Below are 27,709 nucleotides of genomic sequence, written 5' to 3' on the forward strand. Positions count from 1 at the left end.
GCATTTGGAAAATTAAGATTTAAGTGTGGATTGATGTCACTGCAATTGTTGTCCCACCTTAACTCAGCTAATTACTGCATATCCAGTTGCATACATGGAACTATAGGTGAAATTCAGAAACACTGAAATCAACAGGAAATTATCCATTAAAGTTAACTAAATGCAACTGAAACTTTTATCTTGGCCGACAAAGGGCAACAAATACCACCAATTGCTAAATTCACTGGGATGGATCTAGACTGGCTGTGAGTAAACCTCCATCCACAGATGGTCCTGCTGAAGGGAGGAGAGGACATTTTGACTATTCCTTCTTTTCCTTGCAGCCCCTTTTGTCCCTGAAAAAAACTACTCCAGAGGGTTTGGGGACCCTCCAGAACAGTGTAGAAAATGGCACTGGGGGCTGAGAGATGAAGGGGAAATGAGTGAAAATTGCCTCTCCCCTCACCCCTGCCTGCAAAAGCGTCACCTAGATCCTCGTCCCTTCCACAAACAGAAGGAGCGCTTCCATCCAAAGAAGGACAAGTCTGGAGCCGACCCATTGTATGCACCTAAACAATACAAATACTAAAACCAAGTTTTTTTGTAAATGTTATTCCAGGTAGTACAGTGTGGTGTGCATAAGTATGAACATTTGGATATAATTTCTGAATTTGTATAGCTATTAAGATCAGTTTACGCTATTTTACAATTGTATTTCTCTTGAGCATGTCTCTCTTCCAAAAGCTTATATGTTAGCAATTCTTAGGATGTAATCCTATATCCGCTTACCTGGGAATAAGCTGTGTTAGATGTAGTGGGGCTTATTTCTGAGGAAACATGTGCAGGACTGCACCATGAAGCTGCAATCCTAAATCTACTTACTAGGGCAGCCTTTTCCAACCTGCCAGATTTTTGGACTACTGCTCCCATGATCCCTTACCATTGGCCATAATGGCTGGGGCTGATGAGAGTTGTAGTCCAAAACATCTGCAGGGCACCAGGTTAGGGAAGGCTGTACTAGGGGATATACCCCAATGGGCTCAGTGGGCCTTGCTTCCAAATAAACATACATGGTCTGCATTTAGTTTGGGCATTTACAAAATAGTGGCTCACTAAATTTGTGCCTTCTAATCTGTCACTTGCTAGGCTGTCACACGCTCACCTTCGCTTGTAAAGTAGTATCTTCTCCAGGTCCTGCATAAGGAGCCATAGAATCCCAGGTAACCACTATGACATTGCTTGGGTCAAAGTCAGTCTCTGGAAAGCCCCTTTTAATATACTTGGCAGCAAGCTGGCGGACATCAGAGGATGAATCTTCCCTATAATATACCTTCCCATGTCCACCTGTAGTATCCAAATCAGCATAAAAGGGAGCAATGCCTCCAAAACTGAGAGGGAATTGACCAAGATAATCTTCTTCCCTTGATGGTTCACTCACTGCAATGATGCCATTAGTAAGAACCTAATTAAAAAAAAGGTTGAGTAAAATTTTACAAAAGCCAAAGCAGCATGTAGGGTGAATACTTACTTTATATAAGCTGTTAACAATGGTCAGTAGCATTTCTTAGTCTGAAAGTAACTTTACTTCAAGCCTGAAACCAAATATATAAAGTATTCCCCTGCCCTACCAATTATATTTCCATGTGTGCCATCAACATCAGGGAATACATAACTGAACCCACATAACGTACACCAGTGTGAATCCATTCAAAATAAAATTAAATAAAGCAGTTACAATGCAGTTGCTCTACAAATTATTACAATTAAGAGAGGAGTTCTTCTGGGCCATATCTTTGCAACAGCCCTTTGGCTTCTTTTCTCAGAGTTCCTGAACTATGTTTTTATGCTCTACCAGAAAGAGGTTTACTGAATTAGAAAGTCTGAAGGGAGGCTATAATAGTATTTGGCTGTTTAGTCCTCGATTGTGCGGGGTTTCTGATTGCAAAGAGGACTGTAGCCAGGTTCACTAGAACATGATTACAGCCTCTCTTCAACCTGGGAAGTGGAGGGGGAGGGGCCAGGACACATTTACAATTTTATAATGCCTGAATAAGTCTAACTATGCACGATCTGGACACTAAACTTACGTTATCGCAGCCTGAGATTACATTAGCTTTTTTTTTAGCAATCTATTGCACTGCTGGCTCATGTTCAAGCTGTGAACAGCTACGACACCTAGATCCTTTTCAGATGTACTGATGCCAAGTCAGATCTCCTCCATCCTATACTTGTGCCTTTAATTTTTTGTACCTGAATGCAATGTCCTGCATTTATCTCTGGTGAAATCCATCTTGTTGGTTTCAGCCCAGTGTTCCACCCTGTCGAGATACTTTGACTTTTCCTTTTGTCTTCTATGGCATTAGTTATCTCTCCCAGCTTTGTGTCTTCTGCAAATTTGATATGCACTCCCTCTACACTCTTATCCAAGACATTGAACAGCACAGCACCTAGGATATAGCCTTGTGGTGCTCTGTTCACATCCTCCCTCTGGGCTGATGCAAAACCATTAATAAGCACTTGTTGGGTATGGTTGTTCAACTTAATAGTAGTATCTTCCAGCCCATATCTACCATTTTGTCATAGTAATCAGTGCATTCTTTCATTTCCTAGATGCTCACAGACAGACCACTTAATCATATTTGCCAGAATTTTGGCAGGTATTGACTTCAAGTTGACTGGTCTTTAGTTTCCTGAATCCACATTTTCCATCTTTTTGAAGACAGAACAACATTTGCCTAGCTCTAGTCTTCCAGCATCTCATGTGTTCTCCAAGAATTCTCAAAGAATACAGACAGCGCCTCTGAAATAATATCCAGAAGCTCTTCGGGCCCCTGGGATGATGTCATGCTCACTGTCTACAAACATAAGCTTGCAGATTGACTTTCACACAGCTGCTTCATGTTCCCCTCATGATAAGTTAAGAAAAGCATACATAAAAGAAACAAGCAGCCCTTGATAACTCTAGAAAATGTTCTTACTATGGTAGTTAAACATTCTGCTACCTCAGACCCATTGTGCTTAATAATTTGTCAGTTTGCATTCTTACTTGAAAAGCAGTCATTACATTTGGCATTTTAGTGAAGCATGCATAGAATAATAAACACAACAATATCCTAATCACATACATTACAAATAATAATAGCAGCCATAGGGTTCCCTAAATTGGATTAGGACCTCACTGCTGGCATTGGGGGGGGGTAATTATCCCCCCAATGTGATTTTTCCCAATTAACACCCCTCTCAAAACTGCTATCTGCCCTGTGGGAGGAAATACATATACAAATATTGCATTTGTCCTGTGGAACAAATAGCATCTTTGGGGCGTGGGGAGATTTAATTAAAAAAATGGCATGGGGGGTGGGTTAAATTTCTGCCCCTGTCCTGTGATACAGCCCTGAACCAATTAACTCCCCCCCCAGCTGTTTATTTTAAACCATAGGAGATCCTAACCACAAATCTCTTATGTCACATCTAGACACTGCAGAAACACAAAGGTCCCTCCAGCTGCAGTCTGAACTATAATAAATTCTACCACCACCTCCTTCTTCATATGTAGACTTTTATATCAATGAGTGAGAAAAACTGGCAAGCAAATGGAACATCTGCCATTACAGATTCTTAGCTGGCGTATAAAATCTATGTTGAGAAATGGCTCATACAGTTCTAGAAGAAGTGTGAGCATAAGATACAAAGCATCAGTTACAACTTTCCCACTATACATTGGACACATATATATATACCACAATAGAAACACAGTTTCTCTTAACTGTGTGAACATTCTACAATGTTCAGACCCATTTTAACCTTAAATCATAAAACTACTATTTAACGTACCAAATACTAGAAATTCAAATGTTAAAAATATATTCTATTTTACAAGCCTTAAATGAACACTTCTATGTTACTGAATAAAGTAGTCTAACAGTGTAATCTTATACATGTCTACCTAGAAGTAAACCCCATTGAGTTCAATGACACTTACTCCCAGGTAAGTGCACACAGGATTGCAACCTACGAGAAAGAAGAACTTGTAATTTTGTTTAATTACTATAGTTAAAAATAAATGTTCATCCACCTTTTTTAACAATGTTTACAGCTTAAGAACTTTTTAAATGGGTTTCGTTCATGAACAAAAAAATACTTAAGCACCACAGTTTTGTAAAAAGCTGATGATTAAATTTGACTACTGAATTATACTGTTGGTTATCTGAAAGTGATTGGCTGCAGAAAAACAATTGTGTCTTGAAATGAGAAAGAACTTGGGAGAGATGTTTGAGGCTCTGCTTAGGACACTGAAGCCCTATCTCAGAACACTGAGCATTTTACTCAGCCATCTCAATGGCTTCAACAGGCATTGCCCATACTCACAAATATCTTTTTTGCAGCGACAGAGGCTAGAAACTTGCTTAAAAAAAAAAAAAGCAGCTGAGATTTATGTATTATTATATTTATACCCTACCTTTTTTCGTCCATGGAACCCAAGGTGGCTTACATGATCCTCCTCCTCTCCATTTTATCCTCACAACAATCCTGTGAGGTAGGGTAGGCTGAGAATTAGTGACTGGCCTGAAGTCACCCAGTGAATTTCATGGCTGAGTGGGGACTAGAACCTGGATCTCCTGAGTCCCAGTCCAGCACTCTAACCCCTACACCACACTGGCTCAGTAAACAGAATTCTGTGGTCATTACTACCACATCCTGCACTTCTGAAGAATCACAGCATATGCACAGTCCTGCACTGGACTCCTTGGAGACTTTGGAAGAGGCATAAAAATCAATGGTTGAGATTCCTGGAGGAGTTAGTTGTAAATCCAAGAGAATGTTCTCTATTTATGCTGGAGGTGTCTAAAGGAATCAAGGTTCTGGAAAATGATTACAAGGACTATAGATGAAAAGCTAGGATATAAACTGTCCTTTGCTCCCATAATCTTCTTAATACTACTAACAACAGGGTTGCAAAAGGGTGGTGGTGGTTAGAAACAGCGTGGTGCAAGGGATAGACTATCAGGTAGATCTTCATATTCCTGCACATTTATCAAACTAAGGACAAGCAAATCCTTTTCATTCCATTCCATGTCATGTTCAAAGGTGAGGTCCCAGAAATCTACTGGATTCACATCCCTGCCCTGCCATTAAACTCCCTGCAAGTCTTGAGAGGTGGGACTGTTTCCCTTGCACTTGACAATAATGCCAGTAAGCTGAGGAAATAAGCACATAAAATCTTAAATGTGTTAGTGTTCTCTAGAATTTTTTTTATATACTCTGAAAACTAGTGAAACAACCAACCAAAAAGAATTGGCTTTTGAAACTACAGCACAGCGGAAGCATAGGTGACTTATAGGCAGCTCTAAGAAGAAAAATGAAAACTAGAGACATTTCAATGAGTTTATTTCCTTTGGCTATTTAGATGAAAAGATATCATTATTTAGCAGAATTAGAATTTTATTAATTTAGGTTTTTTTAAGTCTGTTGTGTAGAATTTTCTACACAAGTGTGGTGTGCGATATATGGAGTAGCTATCTTTGGAGTTAAAAGCTAGAGGAACGAAGTGAGTTGTAGGAAATGATCTGAACTAAGCACCATGGAAAAACAAGAATTGCAGCCAAACTACAAGTTATCTTTAATATGTGGCATGCAGTTATATCTGTCCTTTTTCCTTACTAGAAAATAAGGGTGGGGAACCTGATCCATATTGGGACCCAAGAGTGGGGTTTAGGGGGGCTTTAACCCTTTGCCCCCTGGTGTGGTTCCAATCCAGTTTACCCCCGCCTGTAATTTGCATAGGAAAAAAGCCTCCATTTGCTTCAGTTAAGGCCTTTTTCCTATGAAAATTGTAGTTGCGGAGGCCCCGCTCTGGATTGGGAGCATAGTGGGGCTCAAAGGATTAAAGTCTCCCTACCCCCACCCCCGAACAATAGGGTCCTAGTCTAGATCAGGTCTTCCGCAATTACTTTTGAGTAAGGGAAAAGAAAAATAATATGTAATTTGGCTATAAGATTCCATCATGATTGGTAGAGGCCTATTCATTTATGATCATAAGGAAAGGATAGATTAAAACCTCCTCCATATTAAAATCCCATGGGATTTTAGTGTTCTTTTAAACAATTTATACCTTAGCTTTTAAATTGACCAAGATGACATTGGGTGGAATGCAGAGGATGGCTTTCAGGTTAATGTCATCAATGCATAGCAGCAAGCATGCTCCCTTCATCAGCAGGGAAAGGAAGGCAGGAAAAAAACCACAAGACCGCTGCTTATTCTGGACCGCCCTTCCTCCACAGCAAGGCCATCTGCTACTAACTGCCCTGTAGGAAGGAATCCAGCAGAGGGAGGGAGGCAGAGCCAACTCCAGGCTCCTGCTCCTACTCTACCTGGGCTGCTTTTGCTTTGTTGTGAATATATGGTTTTTAATGTATTCATTGCATTTTATTAATACTATGAGTTGCTTTGACAAATCCCCTAAATAAGTTTGTAATTCAAAGTACCTGGAGAGCACCAGGTTGGTGAGGTCTGCACTAAATAAACATCACCTGCCCCAGTTTCTTCCATGTCAAGCAATTCAGCATCTATATGACTCACCATACTAAGCAAAAGGTTGCCACTGTCTTTAAGTTCCTCTAAGACAGGAGCGCACAATGTTTTTGGCCCCAAAGGCTACATCCTGGGTTGGCAGAGCCCCCGGGGACCACACATGCAGCATACACAAACACACTACCAGGGATAGGTGTTTGCACAACACTCTTATTTGCTATAATTATAATTGCTTTTAGAGATGTACTTTAAATTGGTATCACTCCACCTCCTCCATGTACCCCAATTTGGCAATTTAAATTAATTCTCCAAGTTAATGTTATTCTTCATTTATGATGTGCATTGGTTTCGCTTTCCCTCAGACCCAGCCATTTGCTATAATTTATCACCGCTTTTAGATATGTTCTTTTAAGTTGACGATGATATCCCTCCATCTCCACCATTTCTCCCAATTACACAATTTAAATTAATTCTCCAACTTAATGACTGTTATTCATTTATGAAGTCCTTTGTTTCACTTTCCCTTGGACCCAGCCATTTATCATTTAGAATTCCTTTTATATATGTTCCTTTAAATTGATATCCCTCCACCATTTCCCCCAGTTAGGTAATTTCATTTAACTTTACAACCTAATTAATGTTCCCCTTTCCCTCAGACCCCCTCCACTCCATCATAGTGAATTCTTGTCTTGCTTTTAAAAAGTGCACTCCTCTGTCCCCTGGCAGCATCACTGAGAGGGCTGAGAGATCTTCTGGGAGACAATCTGGCAGCCAATTGCAGAGGACTCTATGTTTCCTGGCCTCTGAGTGCAGCTCGTAGAGCGTCCTCCCAGAAATGGGAAGATACTGTGCAAGCAAAATGAAGTTTGGAAGTTAACGGAGAAGGGAAGTGAGTTGGGAGAAGGAGGTGATGGGGGGGGGGGTGTCTGAAGTGCAGGGACCAGTGGCAACATTGGGAATTCCTCGGTGGTCACACTGCCACCTAATTTTTTCTGCACCAGAAGCAACAGCTGGGGGTCTTGGGAGGCTGCACAACAGGGCTTGGGGGGTTCCCTGCAGCCCACAACTTGTGCTCCCCTCCTCTAAGATGTGTGATGTCTGCCTACTTAAGAAAGAAAGCAACAAGGAACAACTTTGAAGAAAACATCAAGAACAACTATGTGCTTATATATGAATTAGGTGAAATCCTGGACTATGGTTGTCCTCAGAATTCTGAGATAGTCTGAAAGACATTAATAATTGCAATCAACACTTCCTGGATATACTGAAGAGAGTGAACTTGCTAATGTCACCACAAGGTTTTGAGCGCTCATGTACCTAGCAGAGCGGTGATGAAGAGGTACCTAAATTGGATGCCAGAATGCAAGTTTGGCATGAATAACAAAATTGTAATCCAGAAACAGGACAAAGCACTGTGGATGAAACACGAGAAGTAGTCATTTCCAATTGACAACTACACCTTTCACTACTGTGGGAGACTCAGCAGGTCTGACTAGGAAAGCAGTATCACCTTCATGCCCCCAGATGGAGTTTGTGCTCATGACACACTAAACCACTATGGAAATTATTGACATTTTTCTCCCTCTCTCATAATACTGGAATCCAGGGTCATCCCATGAAGCTGACTGGTGGGAAATTCAGGACAGATAAAATAAAGTATTTCTTCACAGAGCACCTAGTCAAACAATGGAATTCAGTTCCACAAGATGTCGTGATAGCCACCAATTTGGATGGCTTTAAAAGGGGACTGGACAAATTCTTGGAGGATAAAGCTATCAATGGCTACTAGTCCTAAAGGCTATAGGGTACCTTCAGTATCAGAGGCAGTATACCTATGTACACCAGTTGCTGGGGAACTTAGGCAGGGGGGTGCAGTTGCACTAATGTCCTGCTTGTGGTTTTCCCATGGGTAGCTGTTTAGCCACTGTGTGAACAGAATGCCTTGGTCCAATCCAGCACAGCTCTTCTTATGTTCTTATAATGTCAGAGATGGGCTGGACATAAAGATGGTGATCAAATCCAACTTTAAGCCTTGCATCCTGGAATCCCAACATTCCTGAATACTAGTGGTGGACAAGTCATTTGCATGAAAGTGAAAGCAAGATACAATGCCAGTGACAATGCCCTTGTGGGGAATATTAAGTTTGAGTTTTGTTCCCACACTCAGATATAATACCTTTCATACCTGTTGATTTTTTTCGACTTATACGACAATTAAAATTGAGGGAGTTCTTTGGTGAAAGTGAACAGTCAAGATCTTCTCCCTTCCAACGCAGTTCGAGATTTATACCAGCTATCACTAGTCCCCATATTCAGGTTTTTGAACAGTTGGTCCTTGGGGATATAGAACATATTGAACATAGGCCCATGGAAGGATGGTATAATCTATCAAGGAAGGATCAGAACATTTTGAAAGAATTGGCTAAGGATCAGTCTATAGTGATTAAGGACGCAGACAAAGGTGGTGCCATTGTGGTGCTTAACAAGGAAGATTACATGCAAGAGGTTCATAGACAATTACAAGATTCTTCTTGTTATAAACCTGTTTCTAGGGATGGGGGAGAATTGCTCCCCGAAACTTCGGGGGGCCGAGTGCCAACGCATTCGGCCCCCCGAAATCGGCGGTGAAATTCTCCGCTCCCCCCCCCCGTATGGGACTTACCTTTGACGAATGTCCCTCCCGGCGGCGGGTCCCGGCGGCGGTTCGTCGGGTCTTCGTCAGGGTCGGGGGTGGCAGCTGGTCTTTTGACCGGCTGCCGCCGCCGCCATTACAAGTGCAGTAAAAAAACACCAAAACCCCGTGATAGGCTACGTAACAATTAACGTAGCCTATCACGGCTAGATCTCCAAAGTCAGCTGTGATAGGCTATGTTAATCGTCACGTAGCCTATCACGGGTGACTTTGGGAAAAAAAAAAAGCGCGTACGCAAATGGCAGCCCCCATAGGGAGCTGCCATTTGCGTTCCTTATTTGGTCCCTGTAGTCTACGTAAAGATTTACGTAGACTACTGCGAAAATAAGGGCAACGCAAATAGCGTTGCCCTTATTTTTGTCGTAGTCTATGTAAATCTTTACGTAGACTACAGGGACCAAATAAGGAACGCAAATGGCGGCTCCCTATGGCGGGCGCCATTTGCGTACACACTTTTTTTTTTTCCAAAGTCACCCGTGATAGGCTACGTGACGATTTACGTAGCCTATCACAGCTGACTTTGGAAATCTAGCCGTGATAGGCTACGTTAATTGTTATGTAGCCTATCATGGGGGTGTTTGTTTGTTTTTCGCGGCCGGGTAGACAGGGCGCTTCTACCCGGCCTGAATTTCGCCGGCGAGGGATGGGGCGCCTCCCGCCCGGCCTGAATTTCGGCTGGGCGAGGTGGGGCGCCTCCCCTCATCGCATGAACTTTGGGGGGAGAAGCAAACCGCCTCCCCCCCACCGCGAAGCAAGCTTCGAGGACAGGTAAGGGACTTTCGTCCATCCCTACCTATTTCCTATGACCCTACTAAACATATTTCTTCTATTATTACTACTACGGTAACTGAAGCGATGCTTTCGGGGCTGATTAATGAAAAAACCTCTAAATTCCTTCAGAACCCATATCCACATGTTCTTGTAATCTATATCATTCCTAAAATACACAAGCCTGGTTTTCCACCTCCCAGTCGCCCAATTGTCTCAGGTTCTAATTCCATTTTGGAACCCGTATTGCAATATCTGGACTATTTTCTATGTCCTTTGGTCATCAGGATTCCTTCGTATTTGAAAGACACTAGGGACTTCATTAATAACATGGAGGGTATGAAAATTCCTCCAGAGGCTGTCTTGGTAACTATGGATGTTAATTCCTTATATACCAATATTCCACACGAGGAGACATGTATGATAGCTGAATCTTTCCTTGATGCTAGGGATGATCTCCCCCCCCCCCCAACATATTTCCTTATGGAATTAGTGGACATCATTCTTGAGAAAAATTATTTCAGATTCTCTCAACAATTTTATTTTCAAGTTAGAGGAGTAGCAATGGGGAGTCCTTTTGCCCCTAGTGTGTGTCAGGGTAGACACTGAGCCCATAGAATCCCAGAGTAGCTCTGATTCTGAGGAAGAGCAGTCGCTCCTGGGAGAGGAGCGCGCTCCTTTTTCCATGGGCAACAGCTGATGGAGATTCCTCCCACCAGCATTCCTAGCTTAGATAGCAGTCCTGGGAGTGACAGAGCGCAGGAAGCAGACTTGATGGACGCGCGACACCAACGCAGAGAGCGGCGCCAAATGGAGGGCACAGAAAGGAGGCGTAGTGCCCGGTTGGCGCGCAAACAACGGCTGCACACAGAGGATCCAAGGGAAAAGGGGAGGGACTCTCCCTAGTCCTTAAGTTCAGGGGTCTGCCAGTAATTCCCTTTCAAACGGGGACCAACTGTTCCAACGTAGGGCATAGGTATTCTGCTGCTCATATCTAGTTGCTAACGGTAGAGTTGTTAAATTGTAAAAGAGGAATAAAGCTTTGAAAAGAATCCCTTTGTCTGTGTCTGGACTTGGCTACTGGATTAGACTGAGAGAGGCCTCCAAGGAACCCTTGACAGTGTGGCTAATGTATTCATGGCATCCCTACAGGACACTCCAATATGCAATGTTAATTTCAATCCGTTTTATAAGTATTTTCTTTTTTATAAATGTTGCATCGATGATATCTTTCTAATATTTTCGAAACAAGACATTTTACATCAATTTTTGACCTGGATCAATACCATACATCCTACTATAAAATTTTCTTCTCATTTTGATGCACTGAATGTTTCATTTTTAGATACAGAGGTATACTGCAGACAAAATCATCTATACATTAGAGGATTCAGAAAACCGACTGACAGGAATTCTCTTTTGCATTTTGAATCATTCCACCCTGTGCATCTGCATAGGAATTTACCATATGGACAATATTTACGTCTCAAGAGGAACTCCTCACAATATCATGAGTATGTGAAACTATAAGGAAGGCTGAGCGCCGAAGAATTGATGCTTTCGAACTGTGGTGCTGGAGAAGACTCTTATGAGTCCCCTGGACTGCAAGGAGGTCAAATCAGTCCATACTAAAGGAAATCAACCCTGAGTGCTCATTGGAAGGACAGATACTGAAGCTGAAGCTCAAATATTTTGGCCACCTAATGCGAAGAGAAAACTCTCTGGAAAAGACCCTGATGCTGGGAAAGACTGAAGGCAAAAGGAGAAGGGGACGGCAGAGGATGAGATGGCTAGATAGCATCACCAGTGCAATGAATATGAACTTGAGCACACTCCGGGAGAGAGCGGAGGACAGGAAGGCCTGGCGTGCTATGGTCCATGGGGTCACGAAGAGTCAGACACAACTGAACGACTGAACAACAACAACAAAGGAATATAATAAGGGATGCTTAAACATGAGCAGATGCAGTCTCTAGACCTATATTATTAAATCCACCTGATAGGAGATCTAATAATAAGATTACAATCTTTCTGGAGTATTCCAATTTGTCCTTCTCTATCAAAAAAGCAATATATAAATATTGGCATATAGTAAACCATATACCTGGATACAGCAATGTTTCACATATAGGATTTAGACAGACAAAAAACCTTAGAGACCATCTAGTACACTCGGATATTGATTCATCCGCACCACATGTAACTTCACCTTATGGGCATTACAAATGTGGGGGCTGCTCTGTAAGTGATCTTTCCTTACCAATCAAAGTCTTCAAACATCCCATGCATCATCGACGTTTTGAATTGCATCATTTTCTAATTGTGCGACCGAGTTATCTATGTTATTATTTGCCCATATGGATTATTGTATGTAAGAAAAACCTCTCGTACCATTCGAACTAGGATTATTGAACATCGGTCCAAATTAAGAAACCGCTTTTTGGATGCTCCCTTGGTGCAACATTTTGCAGAACGGGTTCATACGCATGAGGACTTTAACTTCCTATAGATAGAATTTATTCTCATAAATACAACTGGGCAGATTATAATAATTTACTGCTATGTAAGGAGGCAGAGTGGATCTTCAGACTACAGTCTGTGATTCCTAAAGGTTTGAATGTTTCTCTGGATCTGGCATCTTTTGTGTAATATATGAAGACATTTGTACTGGGGATATTTTTCTGATGGCATATGAAGCCAAACACTATACCTTTAACAGCAATGTGGATGACTTAGCCTTTTTTTAACACTGGGTATTTAAAACCTGCTACAAATTGGTATGCTCATAGCTGCTGACTCAACTCATTGACGTTAGAGCAGGAGAAATTGTCAGCCTGTGGTTTGAGGTTTGTTTGGTTACTTTTTGTCTCATTTCAAAGAAATTTTTCAGTAATGCACTGATACTATATGGTTTAAGTGTTGTTCTTTCTCAGCTCTGTGAAGCTCTATGAGACAAAATGCAAGCTGTGCCAGCGGATTAAGCGGCTTCATTCGAAAAACTATTCAGATTACAATACTGCCACAGCGATTTTTGTTGAGTCTAAGGACAGTGAGTTGAAACTATTTCCTTGCTTATAAAGTACAGCCCCGCTTTCATGTAAATAATTTTTGATAAGATTATGGTAACAATTCTTAACAAGAACGTTTGTGTTTATTTGAATGTTTTTGTACATGTACATATTATGATAACTGACAACTAATGTAAATATAAATATTATAAATACCATGTATGTGCATATGCATGCACACACGTGTGTGCATATATATATATGTGACTATAGATATTAATATCTTAATATCTTTACAGTTATTTATCTAAAGAAGCAACTCATATGCGAAACAGGATTACACCGGATTCCTGTAAGACTTTTTGGATGGACTTTGAGATCCTTTGAACAAATTAGGACCGCGGTGGCTTAGTGGTTAAGACGGTGAACTGCAGACTGGAAGGTCGGCAGGTCAGCAGTTCGAGACCTGAGTGCTGCGTGACGGAGTGAGCTCCCGTCTTCAGTCCCAGCTTCTGCCAACCTAGCAGTTCGAAAGCAAGAAATTGCAATAAATAAAGTAGATAAATAGGTACCGCTTCGGCGGGAAAGGTAACAGCGTTCTGTGCACCTCGGTGTTCAGTCATGCCAGCCACATGACCACGGAAGCGTCTTCGGACAGCGCTGGCTCTTCGGCTTAGAAACGGGGATGAGCACCGCACCCTAGAGTCGGACACGACTGGCTGGGGACACCTTTACCTTTTTTTTATTGGTGATACAGATGCTTCTGTTATATCTTCCAATATATGTACAACTGTATTCATATTGTTTTCATATGTATAATTATATTGTTCCAACAATAATCTATTTTAAATAGATCACTAACACCCACTACGTTCATTGTGTGTTCATATTGTTATAACATTATACTATTATTACCTGACCTATTTACAGTTGTGTGCTTTTTTGCTTATTTCTTATCGGTTTTTACAACTGTGGCCCTTTTTGTACTCAGCCCAAAGTAGGGAACATCCACCATGTGATAAAGCTCCCCAGTTGACGTTACTACTACTTGCATCATAGCTTAGTATTTTTGGAATACTATGGCTCCCATACTTGCTGTGCCCTTCTTCTATATTTTTCTTCTTTTACGGTTTTCTTCGCATGGAGTCCTGTTGAGAGGTTTGTGACCATTAAAGGTTAGGGTTAGCAGCTCTTGTTGTGAGTTGAAAAGGTCCTTTGAGCACTGAGAGCTGACTAAGCCAGTGCTTCTTCTCCAAGCACCAGTCAAAAGCTCCCTATCCCTTTTGCCAGAAAACCTAGCAGCCGTATGTGGGAAGAGACTGACGTATGTGGGAAGAGACTGACGTAGGTCAGGACTCAGGAGGTGAACTCTATGCCAGGGTATTAATATCTGTCCTTTGTAATCCCCTGGATTCCTCTCTTCTGTCTTCTTCTTTGCCACAGTCACCCCTTGCCCAAGAACTTGTTCTTTTCCACCAAATGCTTTAGGGTGAATAGAAATGCTGTTACAACCCACAGTCCTCTGATTCTGATAGTGTGGTTTCCTATTTTATACATTTGTCATTATACAGGTTAACATAAAATGAATAAACACATGTTAAAGTTACCATAGTTTAGTAATTAAGAGTATTGTCCAGATTCTAATAATGAGAATTTTGCCACTGACTTCAATATGATGAGGAATGACTCTACTCCTCAGTGAATCTAAGTATGGAAATACATTTAAGGTCTGATTAAGTAAAGGCATCCCTTTAATGTATGAGTGAACATGAATTTAAATGCAAATATAACCAACTGACTGTCCAAACCAAGATATTCACTTTACAGTAAGACTGCTTATTATTACAGACTAATATTTATATGCCATGTAGGAGGGAAAAAAATGCTTATCATCAGTCATTGTCTGGAGACAATAACAATTGTATCATTCATCATTTCCTTTTAAGGTATAACTCCATTTGATTTGACAGAATACAACATCTTGATATATTTTTAGGATGCAGTTCTTCTGAATTACATAGATGACTAAGCTACATTTATGGGATGTAAGAAAACATGCCACACACTTTATGCATAGTTCTGCCACAGTTAGCTAAAGAAATTTACAAAAAGAAGCAGGAAGAGGAGGAAATAGTAGAGAAGGGAAAGCGGCTAGTTGAATAATACAGGAGTTTGGAGAAGAAACCCAGTGTTTCAAACAATGCAATTCTTAGCGCTTCAGCCACAAAATGTAGGGACATTAGCATGTGCATGAGTGCTGTGCAATTATTTTCAGGAGGCCATAGCTCAGTGGAAGAGGAGAAGGCATAGCTCAGCAGCACAGCATGTGCACTGCAAGCACAAGACCCCAAAGTCAAGCCCTGGTGTTGCCATTCAAGGGCTCTCCAGTAGCAGAGCTAGGAAAGACTTTTACCTGAAGCTGTAAAGAGTTGCTGTTAGACAGAAATTGTAAGGACCAAATGGACCAATGGTTCACTGAGCATAAGGCAGAATCCTACAAACATACAAGATCAGTGAACTCATACAAAAGTGTTGTCAAGATCTGCAACGTAAGTCGTTGTAATTGTGGCTAATGTTCTGAATTATCTGATGCTTTCAAGAATTACTGTAAGAGGGATTAGTTTGGCTCACAATGCAGCTGGGAGTTATATTTTAAAACATAAATTGTCAAGGGCTTTTTCAAAATCTAGACTATTGATATATACAATCAAACAATATTAAATTTAATGAAATATTTCCATATCCTGACTATTCATGCTGGTATACATTTGTTTTCTTTGCTTAGACTTTTGTTCTGTCCCACCCAATCCCAGTGGCATAGAGAGAACACACTTTCCTTAAAAACATTTTTTTCCAAAAAATATAACTTAAAGAACAGAACATACTCCACAAGCCATCTTCTCAAAGCGAGGCCAGTATACAACATACACTGCATATGTAATGAGTTTAAGTGATGCCATGAACATGTACAGAAAATGTTATATCAGAATGGATTACCTGTACAACCTGTACTGGAATAATTTCATGAGCAGGTTCCCACAGGGTATTTAGGAACATTCGCTTTAGATTGATCATCCACAAGAATAAAGGAAAGTATTGGCTAAGGTCACTCAGAACAAGTACATAACAGAGTTATCCAAAGCAATAATAGCACATATGCTGCTTCCAACATTCTGTGGCAGGGGTGGGAAACCTTTTTGGCTCTGGAGCCCCCTGCGGCCCAGATGGTATCAGGGGGTGAGCCCCGTCCCTTGACGTCATCTTGTCCGCAGCCAAACCTCCGGCTGGAGCTTCTGTGTGGGCTCTTTCCAGCTGGGGAAAGACCAGATGGAACAAAGCCCAGAGAGGCACCAGCTTCACTCAGCACAGGTTGCCCCCTCTGTCACCCTCCATGTATGCTCCTCCATTGCATTCCCCTTCTGAGGGGGTGGGGCTTCACCTGAGGCGCCGCAGACCAGATGAGCCAGTCCGGTGGTCCAACTCTGGCCACTGTTCTATGGCTTTTAGACAGATGCAAGAGAATTAGTCTAGTTACTTGACTAATGTGTGTTAAACATGGAGCCCAAAGTGTGTATTACATGCTAGGTTTTTTTTTAAAGACTTATTGTGAAGCCTCAAGAATAAATTATGTGTAACATCTCAGATATAGATATAGAGGAATGGTAGTTTGGTCTAAATATGGTTCAGCACCATCAGCCTTGGTGGTATTGTACTGAGCCAAATCCCTACAATATCACATTTGTTTCCTGCCACTCCAACAAGAAGCTCAGGTTGGCATTTTCATCCTGACAAGGCTGCAAAGTAGGGTGGCACTGCAAAAACTGTTACCACAACCCAAGGCCACTTAGTAAGCGTAGCTCCTGTTGCAGGCTGCAGCACTTGGGAGTAAGAGCAAGAGGGAACACGAATAGGGCATTGTAAAGGTATGTTTTGAGGCAGGATGCAAAAGATGATAGAGTGAGATGGGATTTAAAGAGGAATATATTAGCCAAAAAAAAGTAACTCTAAAGGCCCATTGACATCAATGGGAAGTTAGTCATCATTACTTATATCCCAAGAATTTCAATTGATTTCTTCTCTAGATGAAGGCCAGCGTCTATTTTGTCTAGGAAGAAATTAACAAGATGTTGTGTAAGCAGGGGAGGTGACTTAGAGTTCATAAAAGGGTCTTGCAAAGGGAGGGATGGAGCACTTATTAATTATAAAGCTGCTTGACAGTACAATGATAAAGCAATAATTAAGGCCAGCAGCAAACTTTACAACAACTGCAAGGATGAAACATCAGTGATTCAAAAGGCCTGGTAAAATGGAACAATATTCACATGATGGCATCTGAAAGATAGCAGTGTGATGCCAGGCAAACCAGTCTAGGAAGAGAATTCCACAAATGAGATACCACAAACAAAAGAAGTCCCATCTCCAGTCACCTGGCTTACCTAATCTGGTGGGGGTATGTATCCAGAGGGCAGTCTGAGATGCTGATTTTAATACTCAGGTATACTGATATGGGAGAAGATGGTACCTCCAGTACTTGGGTCTCAAGCCATGTGGGCTTTAAAAGGTAAGCATCAGCAATACATCAGCATATTGTGCCAATAAGAACTAAGGTGTGTTCAAATGTAACTCCAAACCCTGGTAGAGTGTTACAAGAATGAGCAAGTACAAGCCTCAGACTCATGCATTCCTATTTCTCTTTCCTCCTTACCTTGCACACAGCACTGAGTAAATGTTCATCCTTGTTTGTGACAAGCCATATTTTGCTATTCTGTTAGAACAGGAAAACTATGGCTTTCACTTGCCTGCAAGCCAGGGTCACGAGCCAAACTGATTTGCAGACAAGTGCAAGCCACCATTTGCCTGTTTTGTTGAAGTGGCAAACTATGTCCAACCCCCTACATTGACCAGGGGGTTGGACTCGATGGTCTTGTAGGCCCCTTCCAACCCTACTATTCTATGATTCTATGGTTTGCCACAAACAAGGACTAGAACCTACTAATTGCTGCATGGGACGGGAGGAGGAAGCATGCAAGCCCAAAGCTTGTGCCTACTTATTCCTATAATGCCAAACTATGGTTTGGCATTACGTCCAAATACAGTCACACTGTTCAAAGCATTTACAGTATTTGACCTTTTAAATGAGGCAAAAATGCAAAAGGTGCATAATTCTGAGAACCAGAAGAGTAGCAAAATAAGCTCAGTTCCAACCTCTACTGTACTGAGAGAGTAAGGTCACGCCTCGAATAAGCAAAGCAAACAAACTAATCCACTGTTCTGCAGAAAAGAACCACCATGGACTAAATCCTTGCCTGATACAGTGCCAAGAGAGGAATGCCAATTATTTAAAACAGAAAAGGATACGGCCATAATTTATTTGCATGACCTAGAGTGCAGTGGAGTAAATTGCTGAAATGAGAGCAACATTGCCTCTTCCAGTTGGGTTTGGAAGTCCTGGAAAGGCAAAGCCCATCTGCTTTCTATTTTGTTTAGAATTAGAAAAAAAACCACCCCAAAACTATTCTCATTGCCAAAGGAGTTCTGGCCAGTTCTTTCCCCTTCCTACCCAGCAATCACCTCCTTGACCTGTTCCTACATATCTTCTCCTGATATGCGATGCAGTTTGTCAGGAGTTGTCCATTTTATGGGATGAACTCTGCTCCTATCAGTCTTTAATGACCGAACATCCCAACCACGTCAGGGAATACGAGGGGGGCTGCTTGGTTTAGAGAACACGCAGCTGTAGGAGAACTACAGACACAAGGGAGTGCCTTTTGTTTTAAGAATGTTTATTTGGAACCCTGCATACCAGGGCTTAATATGTGCCTGGTCTTCTCCCAGGAATCAGTTTCCAGTCACAAGGCTCAACCGTGAGACGTATGAATTACAAGTAATTCCCGCAGAGGCAACGACAGAGGCTCTGAGCCTTTCCCTCACCAGGGAGGAAACACAAATCAGCCATCGCTACTCACTTGGAAGTAGAGAAAAGGGCTCCCAACTCAAAGGGTAGGAATTCCAAATAGGGTTGAGACCCAACAATTCTCCCCTTTCAGGAACGGAGCAAACCACCCACCACAGCAGTCTTCCCCAAACTGGTGCCCTCCAGCTGTGTTGGACTACAACTCCCTTCTTCTCCAGCCAGCTGTGCTAAGCTGGGAGCTGTAGTCCGACACTTCTGGCGGGCGCCGGGCTGGGGAAGGCTACTCCACAGCGAGCCCTTTCCTCTGCGCTGCGTTTGGCCGCGCTGGCCGACAGCCCGAGCAACGGCAGCCCCTCCAGCCCTATTGCTCTGCGGCGGTGACAGCCACCCCCACGCACCCCCAGCCTTCAGCCCTCCACCGTGGAGCTGCTCACTGCCCCCCTCCTCCTCCCACAGACGATCCCTCTTCCTCCCCTCACGTTCTTGTCCTTGCCAGGACTCACCCTCCGCTCCTCCTCCCCTCCCGCGCCGCACAGCCCACTCTCCCCGCCCGCGCGCGCGCGCACTCACATAGAGGGAGCTGACGCTGGAGCCGTAGAAGCGCAGCGGGGTGCTGAGCTCTAAAGCAGGGGAGCTCACGTCGTCCCCGGGCTGCAGCTCAGCGTCGCCTCGCTCCAAGCCGAAGGGGAAGAGGAAGCCCTCGCGAGGGGAGCAAGCCCCGGGCCGCGCCAGCGCCAGCAGCGCCCACAAACCCAAGCCCCCCAAGTTGACCATGCTGTTGCTCCTTCCGGCGCCTCCGAGAAGCTCCAGGGCGAGACGGCGGAGCAGTCCAAAAAGCTGCAAGTTTTAAACCCCGCCGGGGCTGCGTAGCAAAAAGAGGAGGGGGAGACGCTTGCTGGGATGGGGAGCCAACCAATCAACGGAGAGTGTTTTAAAAACCCACCCTATCGCAATAGGAGAACGGACTTCTGTTTCCCTCCCACCTTCTGCATCCCAAACCCGTCGAGATCCCCAAGAGAGCAAAACTGATCTTGGCTCACCCGGTCTTCCGCCTCCAGAACCCAGAGACGTTTCCCGCCCTCCCCCACGAGGACAGTTGTGTATGTGGGGCATGTTACCCGCCCTCACGCTCTAGAAAAGCTAATTTCCCCCCTTAAGACCATGAACATTCGTACAGATAAAGGCATGACGACCACAGCTCCCTGTAGAACACGTGATTTGCTTGCAGAAGTTTCCAAGTCTGGTCCCTGGCATCTCCAGGTAGAGCTGGAAAAACTCCTGCCTGGAACCCTGGAGAGCCACTGCCGGTCAGTATCGACAAGACAGGCTCAGAGGAACCCTGGGTCTGACTCTGCCAGCCAGTGTTGACTATGTTGGGTTAGATGGACTCAGGGCCTGTATGAGGCGGCTTCCTATCTTACTATTGACATGTAGAAAATACCCCTCGTTATACGAGGAACTATCTTGCTGGATCACATCACGGTCCATCAAGCCCATGCAAGATGGACTGGTCCGGGTTGCTCTGAGCACTTAGAACGGTATTATTCGATCCCTGCAACTGCTTGTTATCTATAGTGTTTTTTAAAAGCTGTTGGTGAACCTATCCTCCATTAATTTGTTTAATCCTTTTTTAAAAAGCCATCTGAGCTAATAACTATTATCACACTGCGGGAGTAAATTCCATATGTTGGTTGGATGCTGTTTGAACACGTTCCAGGGGTCTGCCTGGACACATTACACAGTGTGAGGCAACCTCCTTCAGGGGCAACTGAGCAGCAACAACAGCTCCTTGGCCATTCATCTGGAGCCTCCTGGGCATTCCCCTCTGTGGGAGGACAGAGAGGTGTGTGCCAACCACTGGTGGGCAGACTTCAGGTTGGTGAGATCTACAGACCCAGTGTGAGCTCTCTTGCCGCCTAAAATAGACTTCGCATCTCCGCTACCACCATATGCCCCTCCTTCCCTGCTGCTGCCACAGCCACACCCCCTCCCTCCTGCTGCCGCCATCATGTGCCCTTCCCTGCCTCCTGCCACCACCACTGCTGCCATGCACCCCTCCTTCCCTCCCCCCTGCCACTGCCACCACCACCGTTTGCACCCATCCCCCTTCTTTACTTTGCTGCCACACCAGGGCTCTCGTGAGTTCTCATGAGTGGCTGTGGGGCTCTCCCAAGACCTAGGGATGTACAAAAGTAACTTACCTCTTCGCGGATGTGATTCGCAGTAGGGGGCGAGATGCTCCGTCCCTCCCCCCGGAATCCTTGACAGTGGGGAGGCGATCCAGTCCTTCCCCCCAGAATCCTGCCCAGCCAGCTCCGCTCCACGGCGGCTCCGCAGAGCAGCTGGCCAAGGCCGTCCGCAGCCGGAGTTCCAGCCGCGGACAGGCTGCTGCGGACGCAAATGCTCGGAGTGCTGCCAGCCAGGCTGCCGTGATAGGCTACGTAAGTATTTACGTAGCCTATCACGGCAAGCCAAAAAAACCCCAGCGTACGCAAATGGCAGCGGCCACGGCGGCCACCATTTGTGTTCCCTATTTTTCGCCGTTCTAGCCTACATAAATATTTAGTAGTGGGTGCTATTTGCATTCCTTTTTTTTCACCATAATAGCTTACGTAAATATTTACGTAGGCTAGAACGGCGAAAAATAGGGAACGCAAATGGTGGCCGCCATAGCCGCCGCCATTTGCGTATGCTGGTTTTGGGCGGGGGGTTAGCCGTGAATAAATACTTGCGTAGCCTATCACAGCTGCAAGGACGCAAATGGTGGCCGTAGCAGCCCGGCCGCGGCCGGCCAGGAGACTAGCTGCCACTGCCGCATCCACCGCAGGTAAGTTCCGTCCCGGGGGGATTCCACGGGGGGAAGGAGGATGTTCCGCCACAGATTCCGGGGGGCCTTTAGAATACAGCCTCACTGGAATCCGTGGCAGAATTCTCTGCCATCCCTACCAAGACCTGGCCAAGAGATACAGGGCAGATCTCGCAAGATGTTATGGGGCATGGCCGAGATCTTGTGAGATATCATGGGACATGGCTGAGATCTCATGAGAGATCCAGAGCCCCACAGCAGCAGACAGCTGGTGGCTGAACCAGACAGCCCTGCTGGTTGATCTCTTGCTGCAGCAAATGCCACAGTGGGAGAATGGCTGGCGAGGCTCTCTAGAACACCCACTGAAGGCGGCAGTGGGCTCTCTTGGCATGGGCATGGGGGAGGAAGCATCCCAGCATCAGGGTCTTTTCCAGTGAGTTTTCTCTTCACATTAGGTGGCCAAAATATTTGAGCTTCAGCTTCAGTATCTGTCCTTCAATGAGCAGTCAGGGTTGATGTCCTTTAGGATTGACTGATTGGACCTCCTTGCAGTCCAGGGGACTCGTAAGAGTCTTCTGCAGCACCACAGTTCGAAAGCATCCATTCTTTGGCGCTCAGCCTTCCTTACAGTCCAGCTCTCACAGCCATACGTTACTACTGGGAAAACCATAGCTTTGATTATGCGGACCTTTGTCAGCAAGGTGATGTCTCTGCTTCTTACTATGCTGTCTAGGTTTGTCATAGCTTTCCTCCCAAGGAGCAAGCATCTTTTAATTTCATGGTTACAGTCACCGTCTGCGGTGATCTTGGAGTCCAAGAAAATAAAATCTGTCACTGCTGCCATTTCTTCCCCTTCTATATGCCAGGAAGTGATTGGGCCAGATGCCATTATCTTAGTTTTTTTAATGTTGAGTTTCAAACCAGCTTTTGCACTCTCCACTTTCACCCTCAACAAGAGGCTCTTTAGATCCTCTTTGCTTTCTGCCATTAGGGTGGTATCGTCTGTGTATCTGAGGTTGTTGATAATTCTCCTGGCAATCTTAATTCCGACCTGTGATTCATCCAACCTGGCGTTTCTCATGATGTACTCTGCATATAAGTTAAATCATGGGCCAGATGCCATGATCTTAGTTTTTTTAATGTTGAGTTTCAGACCAGCTTTTGCACTCTCCTCTTTCACCCTCAACAAGAGGCTCCTCCTAAGGTTTTAAGCTAAAATATGTTGGTGTACTGCATTTAGGGGGCAAGAGAGCTCGTGCTGGGTCTGTAGATCTCACCAACCTGAAGCCATACATTACTATGCCTTACATCACTGGTTTGCAGGGTGCAGTACACATTGCCTTCGGCCCCACCCACCATCAGAATGCGGCCCCTGAGAGCTTCTCTGAAATGGAAACCTCAGGCTGAAAGAGGTTCCCCACCCCTGCTGTACTATATATATGACATTACTGAAATATGAACATCGACTGCAAAATCAGGTGAGAAGGTAGGGCCCCCCCTAAAATCAGAGAAAGGAATGATATGCATGTCTTTTATATGTACTTATAGTGCTGGCTTTTCAGTTAAAGGTATTTCAGCTTGTATCTTACAGTCAAGTCAAAACAGAGGGCCTGTGTGCCAACCTGAGGATTCATCATAGTGTATGTATGCCTTATATAGCAAGGTCAGGAACAGAATAATAACATGAAGCACTGCAGACACTTTGGGGCTGCAACCCTAAACACACTTACAAGGGAGTAAGCCACACTAGACACAGTAGGACCTATTTCTGAGTAAACTTGCATAGGATTCCACTGTTAATTATATGAGCAGGGACTAGCTCTGCTAAGAAGGATCTGCTAAGTACAAGGCAAACAGAGATACGACTTTGACAATACATGCATTTAATTGTGTGATCCTGAAATCGCTATGCATTAGTTTGTATTGTATGATTTTAAACCACCCAAACAATAGCCAAACACTGAAAAAATACAATTGATGTACAGATCACACAGTCTTATAAATACCTATTGTATTTTTCTTCAGAAGCATTCTTTCCAAACAAACGTATGTGAAAAGAAACACCAGGCTTGGGGACCAAATTCATCCTCCATGTTTCCTACTACTGTCCTCTGGGTTTCTTCAGATGGCCCTACCCTTTCCCTGGCCCCACCCGTTTCCTCTGACCACCAATCATTTGGTGATTTTGTGCACTTTTGTGCAGTTCCCCCCTTCCCTCCGCCCCCGTTCTAAAAGGCTGAACTACCTCACCTGAGGCACAGTAATTGGCAGTAATATTTAAACTAAAATATGCTGGTAGTTTTTGTATATTGGCCCTGCCCCTTTTTCCTTCGGCCCTGCCCACAAGTGGAGTGTGGCCCACAAGACTTCCCACAGCTGCTGGAGTGGGGGGAGCATGAGTTACCACTGCCGTGGCGGGGGGGGGGAACGGCAGAAGGGAAGAGGAGCACGAACTGCCATTGCCACCTTTCTCTCTTCCCCTCTTCTCCCTTCCCCGTTCCCCGCTGCCAGCTGCTGCCATCCATCTTCCCCTCAATATCTTGCTGCGATTGGCTGTGGCAGCACAGGCAATCTCCAGGGCCACTTCCCCATCAATGTCTTGCTCTCACAAAGGACCCCTCAGAGTGAGGTAATTGGTCTGGGCCAATGCAGCTCCTCAAAGAGCCTACCTGCCCAATGTGCTAAGTGATCCTCAGAGCAAGGCATCGGGTAGCAGGATCAGGGGAGCTGTACCAGCCGCTCTCTTGCTGCGACCTTTGCCGCAGCAGGGGAGTGGCCAGTGCACCTCTCCACAGCAGCTGTCTGCCTATGCCTTATTCAGAGGGAGGCATAGGGTGGGTGATGGCAGCTGCTTTGGAAAGCTGCAGTGAATGCTTTCCTCCTGCAGCATTTGTTACAGCAGGAGTCACCAGCCGGGCTCTCGGAGCGGCTACCCACTGTATGCCTCACTTTGAGAGGCACAGGGCAGTGGCAGCATCAGGACCCACAACTCTCCCAGTGGCAGGGCATATGGGATCTCCCGCACTTCTGGATCCACCCCCTGAGGCAGGGTACTCACCCCACCTCATGAGAGGGCTGTCCCTGGAATTCAGCCCTCAGGCTGAAATAGGTTCAACACCTCTTCCACACGTTAATTTGCAAATCAAATTAGGATCCCAGGACTAGGGATGGCCAAACTGACCCTCATCCACGCCACTCACCAGACGCTTGCTGGCAGCCCGCCCCTGTTCACCACGTGTGGCAAACTGCAATCCGTGAGCACCCGGAAAGTGGTGAGCCGCTGCCCGATTCCTCCCCGAGCCACTGTTTTGCATAAAAATGGTGGCTCAGCCTTTTCTGTAAATCCCCATTTATGCAAATGGCAGCCATAAAACACCATTTACACAAGATTACAGGCACAAATAGTCCATTTACGCCTGTAAACTTGCATAAATAGCCCCTTTACAGCTGTCATTTGCATAAATAGGGATTTACAAAAAAAGACTGAGCCACCGTTTTTAAGCAAAATAGCGGCTCAGCAGATCAGTAGGGACCACCATGCTTGCCTGGCTCGGCACACACTGAGTCAGGCAAGCATGGCGGTTCACGGACTGGAGTCTGGAAGCCTGAGTGGGAGCATGTCCGCTGGACTCCACCCGCTTCCTGGACTCCCGTAACATCCCTACTTAGGACTTTAAGGAGTTAGGGATGTAATAGTGATCTGATCTTTCACATACCTGTCATGGTAGAACACAAATATAACTCTCTGATGATCAGAGAAATGGCTTTTGCCAGCAAGAAACCACCCTCACCAAATTGTGCCTCTGTTGTATTTATAGGCTTAACCTGGACAGACAGGCTATTAATAATTCAAAATTCCCTTCGTTTTCAAACTATGCCAACAGCTATGATTGACGGCAGATATTCTCAAATTCCTCTAGCTCAACGTTTATGTATTGTGATGCTCCAGAGATTGAATATCTGCCACATTATTTGCTGCCCTTTATATTCTGAACCAAAGTCTAAATTTCTGGGTTTTATTTTGTCCTACCTGTATTTTAACACTGTTCCAGAGAAGATTTTTTATCTTTTGTCTGATATAGATTCCACCATAACTCACAAGGTCTCTCTCTTTGCTTTGGCAGTGTTGAGAATTCGTGCAAAATTTATCTCTGATAATGCAGTTGACTATTTTGGGGATGCCTTGCTTTAATGGTCTTTTAACTGTCTTAATTCTCAGATCATAATTATCCATTTAAATGTGGAAGCAGTATATTCTAAATGAATTTAAATGAATGTTAAATAATGTAGTGTGAATATATTTTAGTTTTAACCATTTTAGGTTTTGACCTCATGTTGTATTTGCCCTAATCTGTTTTAGTTGTTTTGTATATGTGAATGGCCTATGGCCCACTACTAAATAAGTGAATGGAAATTTATAGGCTTAAATAAATAAATTGGCTCCTAGAGAAAGATGGCCTTGTTTAGAAAGATAGCTCATAGGCTCCATTTAGGGACTGTAGGAGGAGGTACTAACTATAGAATATGCATTAATATACCCTCTAGCTACATAATAGGCTGTAAGCCTACAATCCAATGTTATTCCTCTGGAGAACAAGGGAATACACAGTTTTGTCACTGATTACATCATTAGGAAGAACTTTGATCTAGGATATTTTACACAAACTTATTCAGTTAAGGGTTAAATCTTATCTATTTACTTTTACATTCTCTCTTGGCCCTGTTTTCTGTTATCAGATAATCCCACATCTGCTCTACTCCTGTCCTTTTAATTCTGTCAGATGACTCACACACACCCCTCTGCCCCCGCATCTCTAACGTTGTACAGGGGTTAATTTTTAATAAGCTGATCAGAATAAACTACATTGCTTCTAGGATATCTTGTCTTTAAGCTATCCCCAGGATTTTTAGAAGAACGTTTAAAATAAAATCCATATGTTTTGGCAGAATAAAAAATAAACACTCCGTTCAAGGGTAATGACAACCGAACTATATTGTAGTCCCTAACAATGGCTAAGTATGTTTGCAGTTGTCATCAAATGGTCTCTGCTGGTCAACAACAGAAATGTTATTTTTTAAGTTATTTTGAGGATGGAGATGTATTTATTTCTGAGCTGGTTGAAAAATATGTAAGAAATGCTACAAAAATGTATTTTATTAGAAAGGGGGGGGCTGGCTCTGATTTACTCGAATGAAATGTGGTTATTTTGCCAAGTGTAAAGAGCCCCTGTGGAACTGGGCACCAACTCACTGAAAGGGGAATTGTGTTTGATGCGTGGATCTTATTCCTACTGCTCTCTGCACACAGCAGCAGGAACATTAGCCACATTCCATTAACTGTTAGGAATTCAGTGGGTTACAGGCCAGGGCCATATGCCAAAGCAGGAAACCATCATGGTGTCTTTGCCAGAAGATCAGGAATCTAAGAAGCTCACATCAGCCATCAGAAGAGAATAGCTTTCTGATGCTTAGAGTTAGAAGGCTCAGATTCATGATCTCTTATTGCATGACAGGGTGGCCATGTGTCCTGCTTTACAGAGGACAGTCCTCTATTTGAAGGGCTGTCCAGTCCAAGTCCGGTTTAAAGATAACAAACCAGGTAGCAGCTGGTCAGCAGACTGAGCAGGAATAGAGGTCACCTGGTCACAGTCTTCCCCACTATGGAGAGATGTATTGTATTTCTATATAAAGTACAGTAATTATTTTTAAATTTGCATCTATACATATCAATTAGTACATGCAAATTCTATGCAAATCTGTCCTTTCCCCCCTGCCCCTCTCCTTTGGCCACCATAATGATAGTTTCCTAGTCTGTGTATGTAGAGAGAGAAAAAACATGTACACTCTCATGTGTGGATACTTGCTTGCCTTTAGTGGTGGTGATGGGTATAATAGTTTATTATCAGTAAAGACTTCTTCATCTCCCAATGTGAACTTGGGAGTTGTGTACAGTGAGCATTAATGCATGGCTTTTGGGAGTACATTCCAGCATTCCTTTTAGAATGGCACAT

General features: G+C 43.9%; 2 protein-coding genes across 2 annotated transcripts in view; one reads left to right on the forward strand and one right to left on the reverse strand.

Moving 5' to 3' along the window:
* Nucleotides 1–20,488, reverse strand: part of NID1 (nidogen 1) — an 81,174-nt gene extending 60,686 nt beyond the window's left edge. Inside the window, exons 1-2 of the mRNA XM_084828188.1 lie at nt 19,463–20,488; nt 1,142–1,441 (exon numbers count right to left, since the gene is read on the reverse strand). Of these exons, the coding sequence (XP_084684314.1) occupies nt 1,142–1,441; nt 19,463–19,666 (504 nt within the window). The 5' untranslated portion in view covers nt 19,667–20,488. The remainder of the gene's footprint in view (nt 1–1,141; nt 1,442–19,462) is intronic.
* On the forward strand, nt 10,301–11,777 carry LOC146359826 (uncharacterized). Its single transcript, XM_084829619.1, has 2 exons — nt 10,301–10,560; nt 11,092–11,777. The coding sequence occupies exons 1-2, from the start codon at nt 10,301–10,303 to the stop codon at nt 11,498–11,500; spliced, it is 669 nt and encodes a 222-aa protein (XP_084685745.1). The 3' UTR covers nt 11,501–11,777.
* Nucleotides 20,489–27,709: the final 7,221 nt, after the last annotated feature.

This window comes from Heloderma suspectum, chromosome 1 (assembly GCF_057233095.1).
Source record: "Heloderma suspectum isolate Gila_16-S chromosome 1, 16-S_ref, whole genome shotgun sequence".
NCBI lineage: Eukaryota > Metazoa > Chordata > Lepidosauria > Squamata > Helodermatidae > Heloderma > Heloderma suspectum.

What these genes read in the sequence shown, in the direction of transcription:
- LOC146359826 (XM_084829619.1), top strand. Translation starts at nt 10,301, where the DNA reads ATGGAGGGTATGAAAATTCCTCCAGAGGCTGTCTTGGTAACTATGGAT. An exon ending in AGTCCTTTTGCCCCTAGTGT is followed by an intron (nt 10,561 to 11,091) that starts GTGTCAGGGTAG and finishes AACCCTTGACAG; the next exon opens with TGTGGCTAATGTATTCATGG.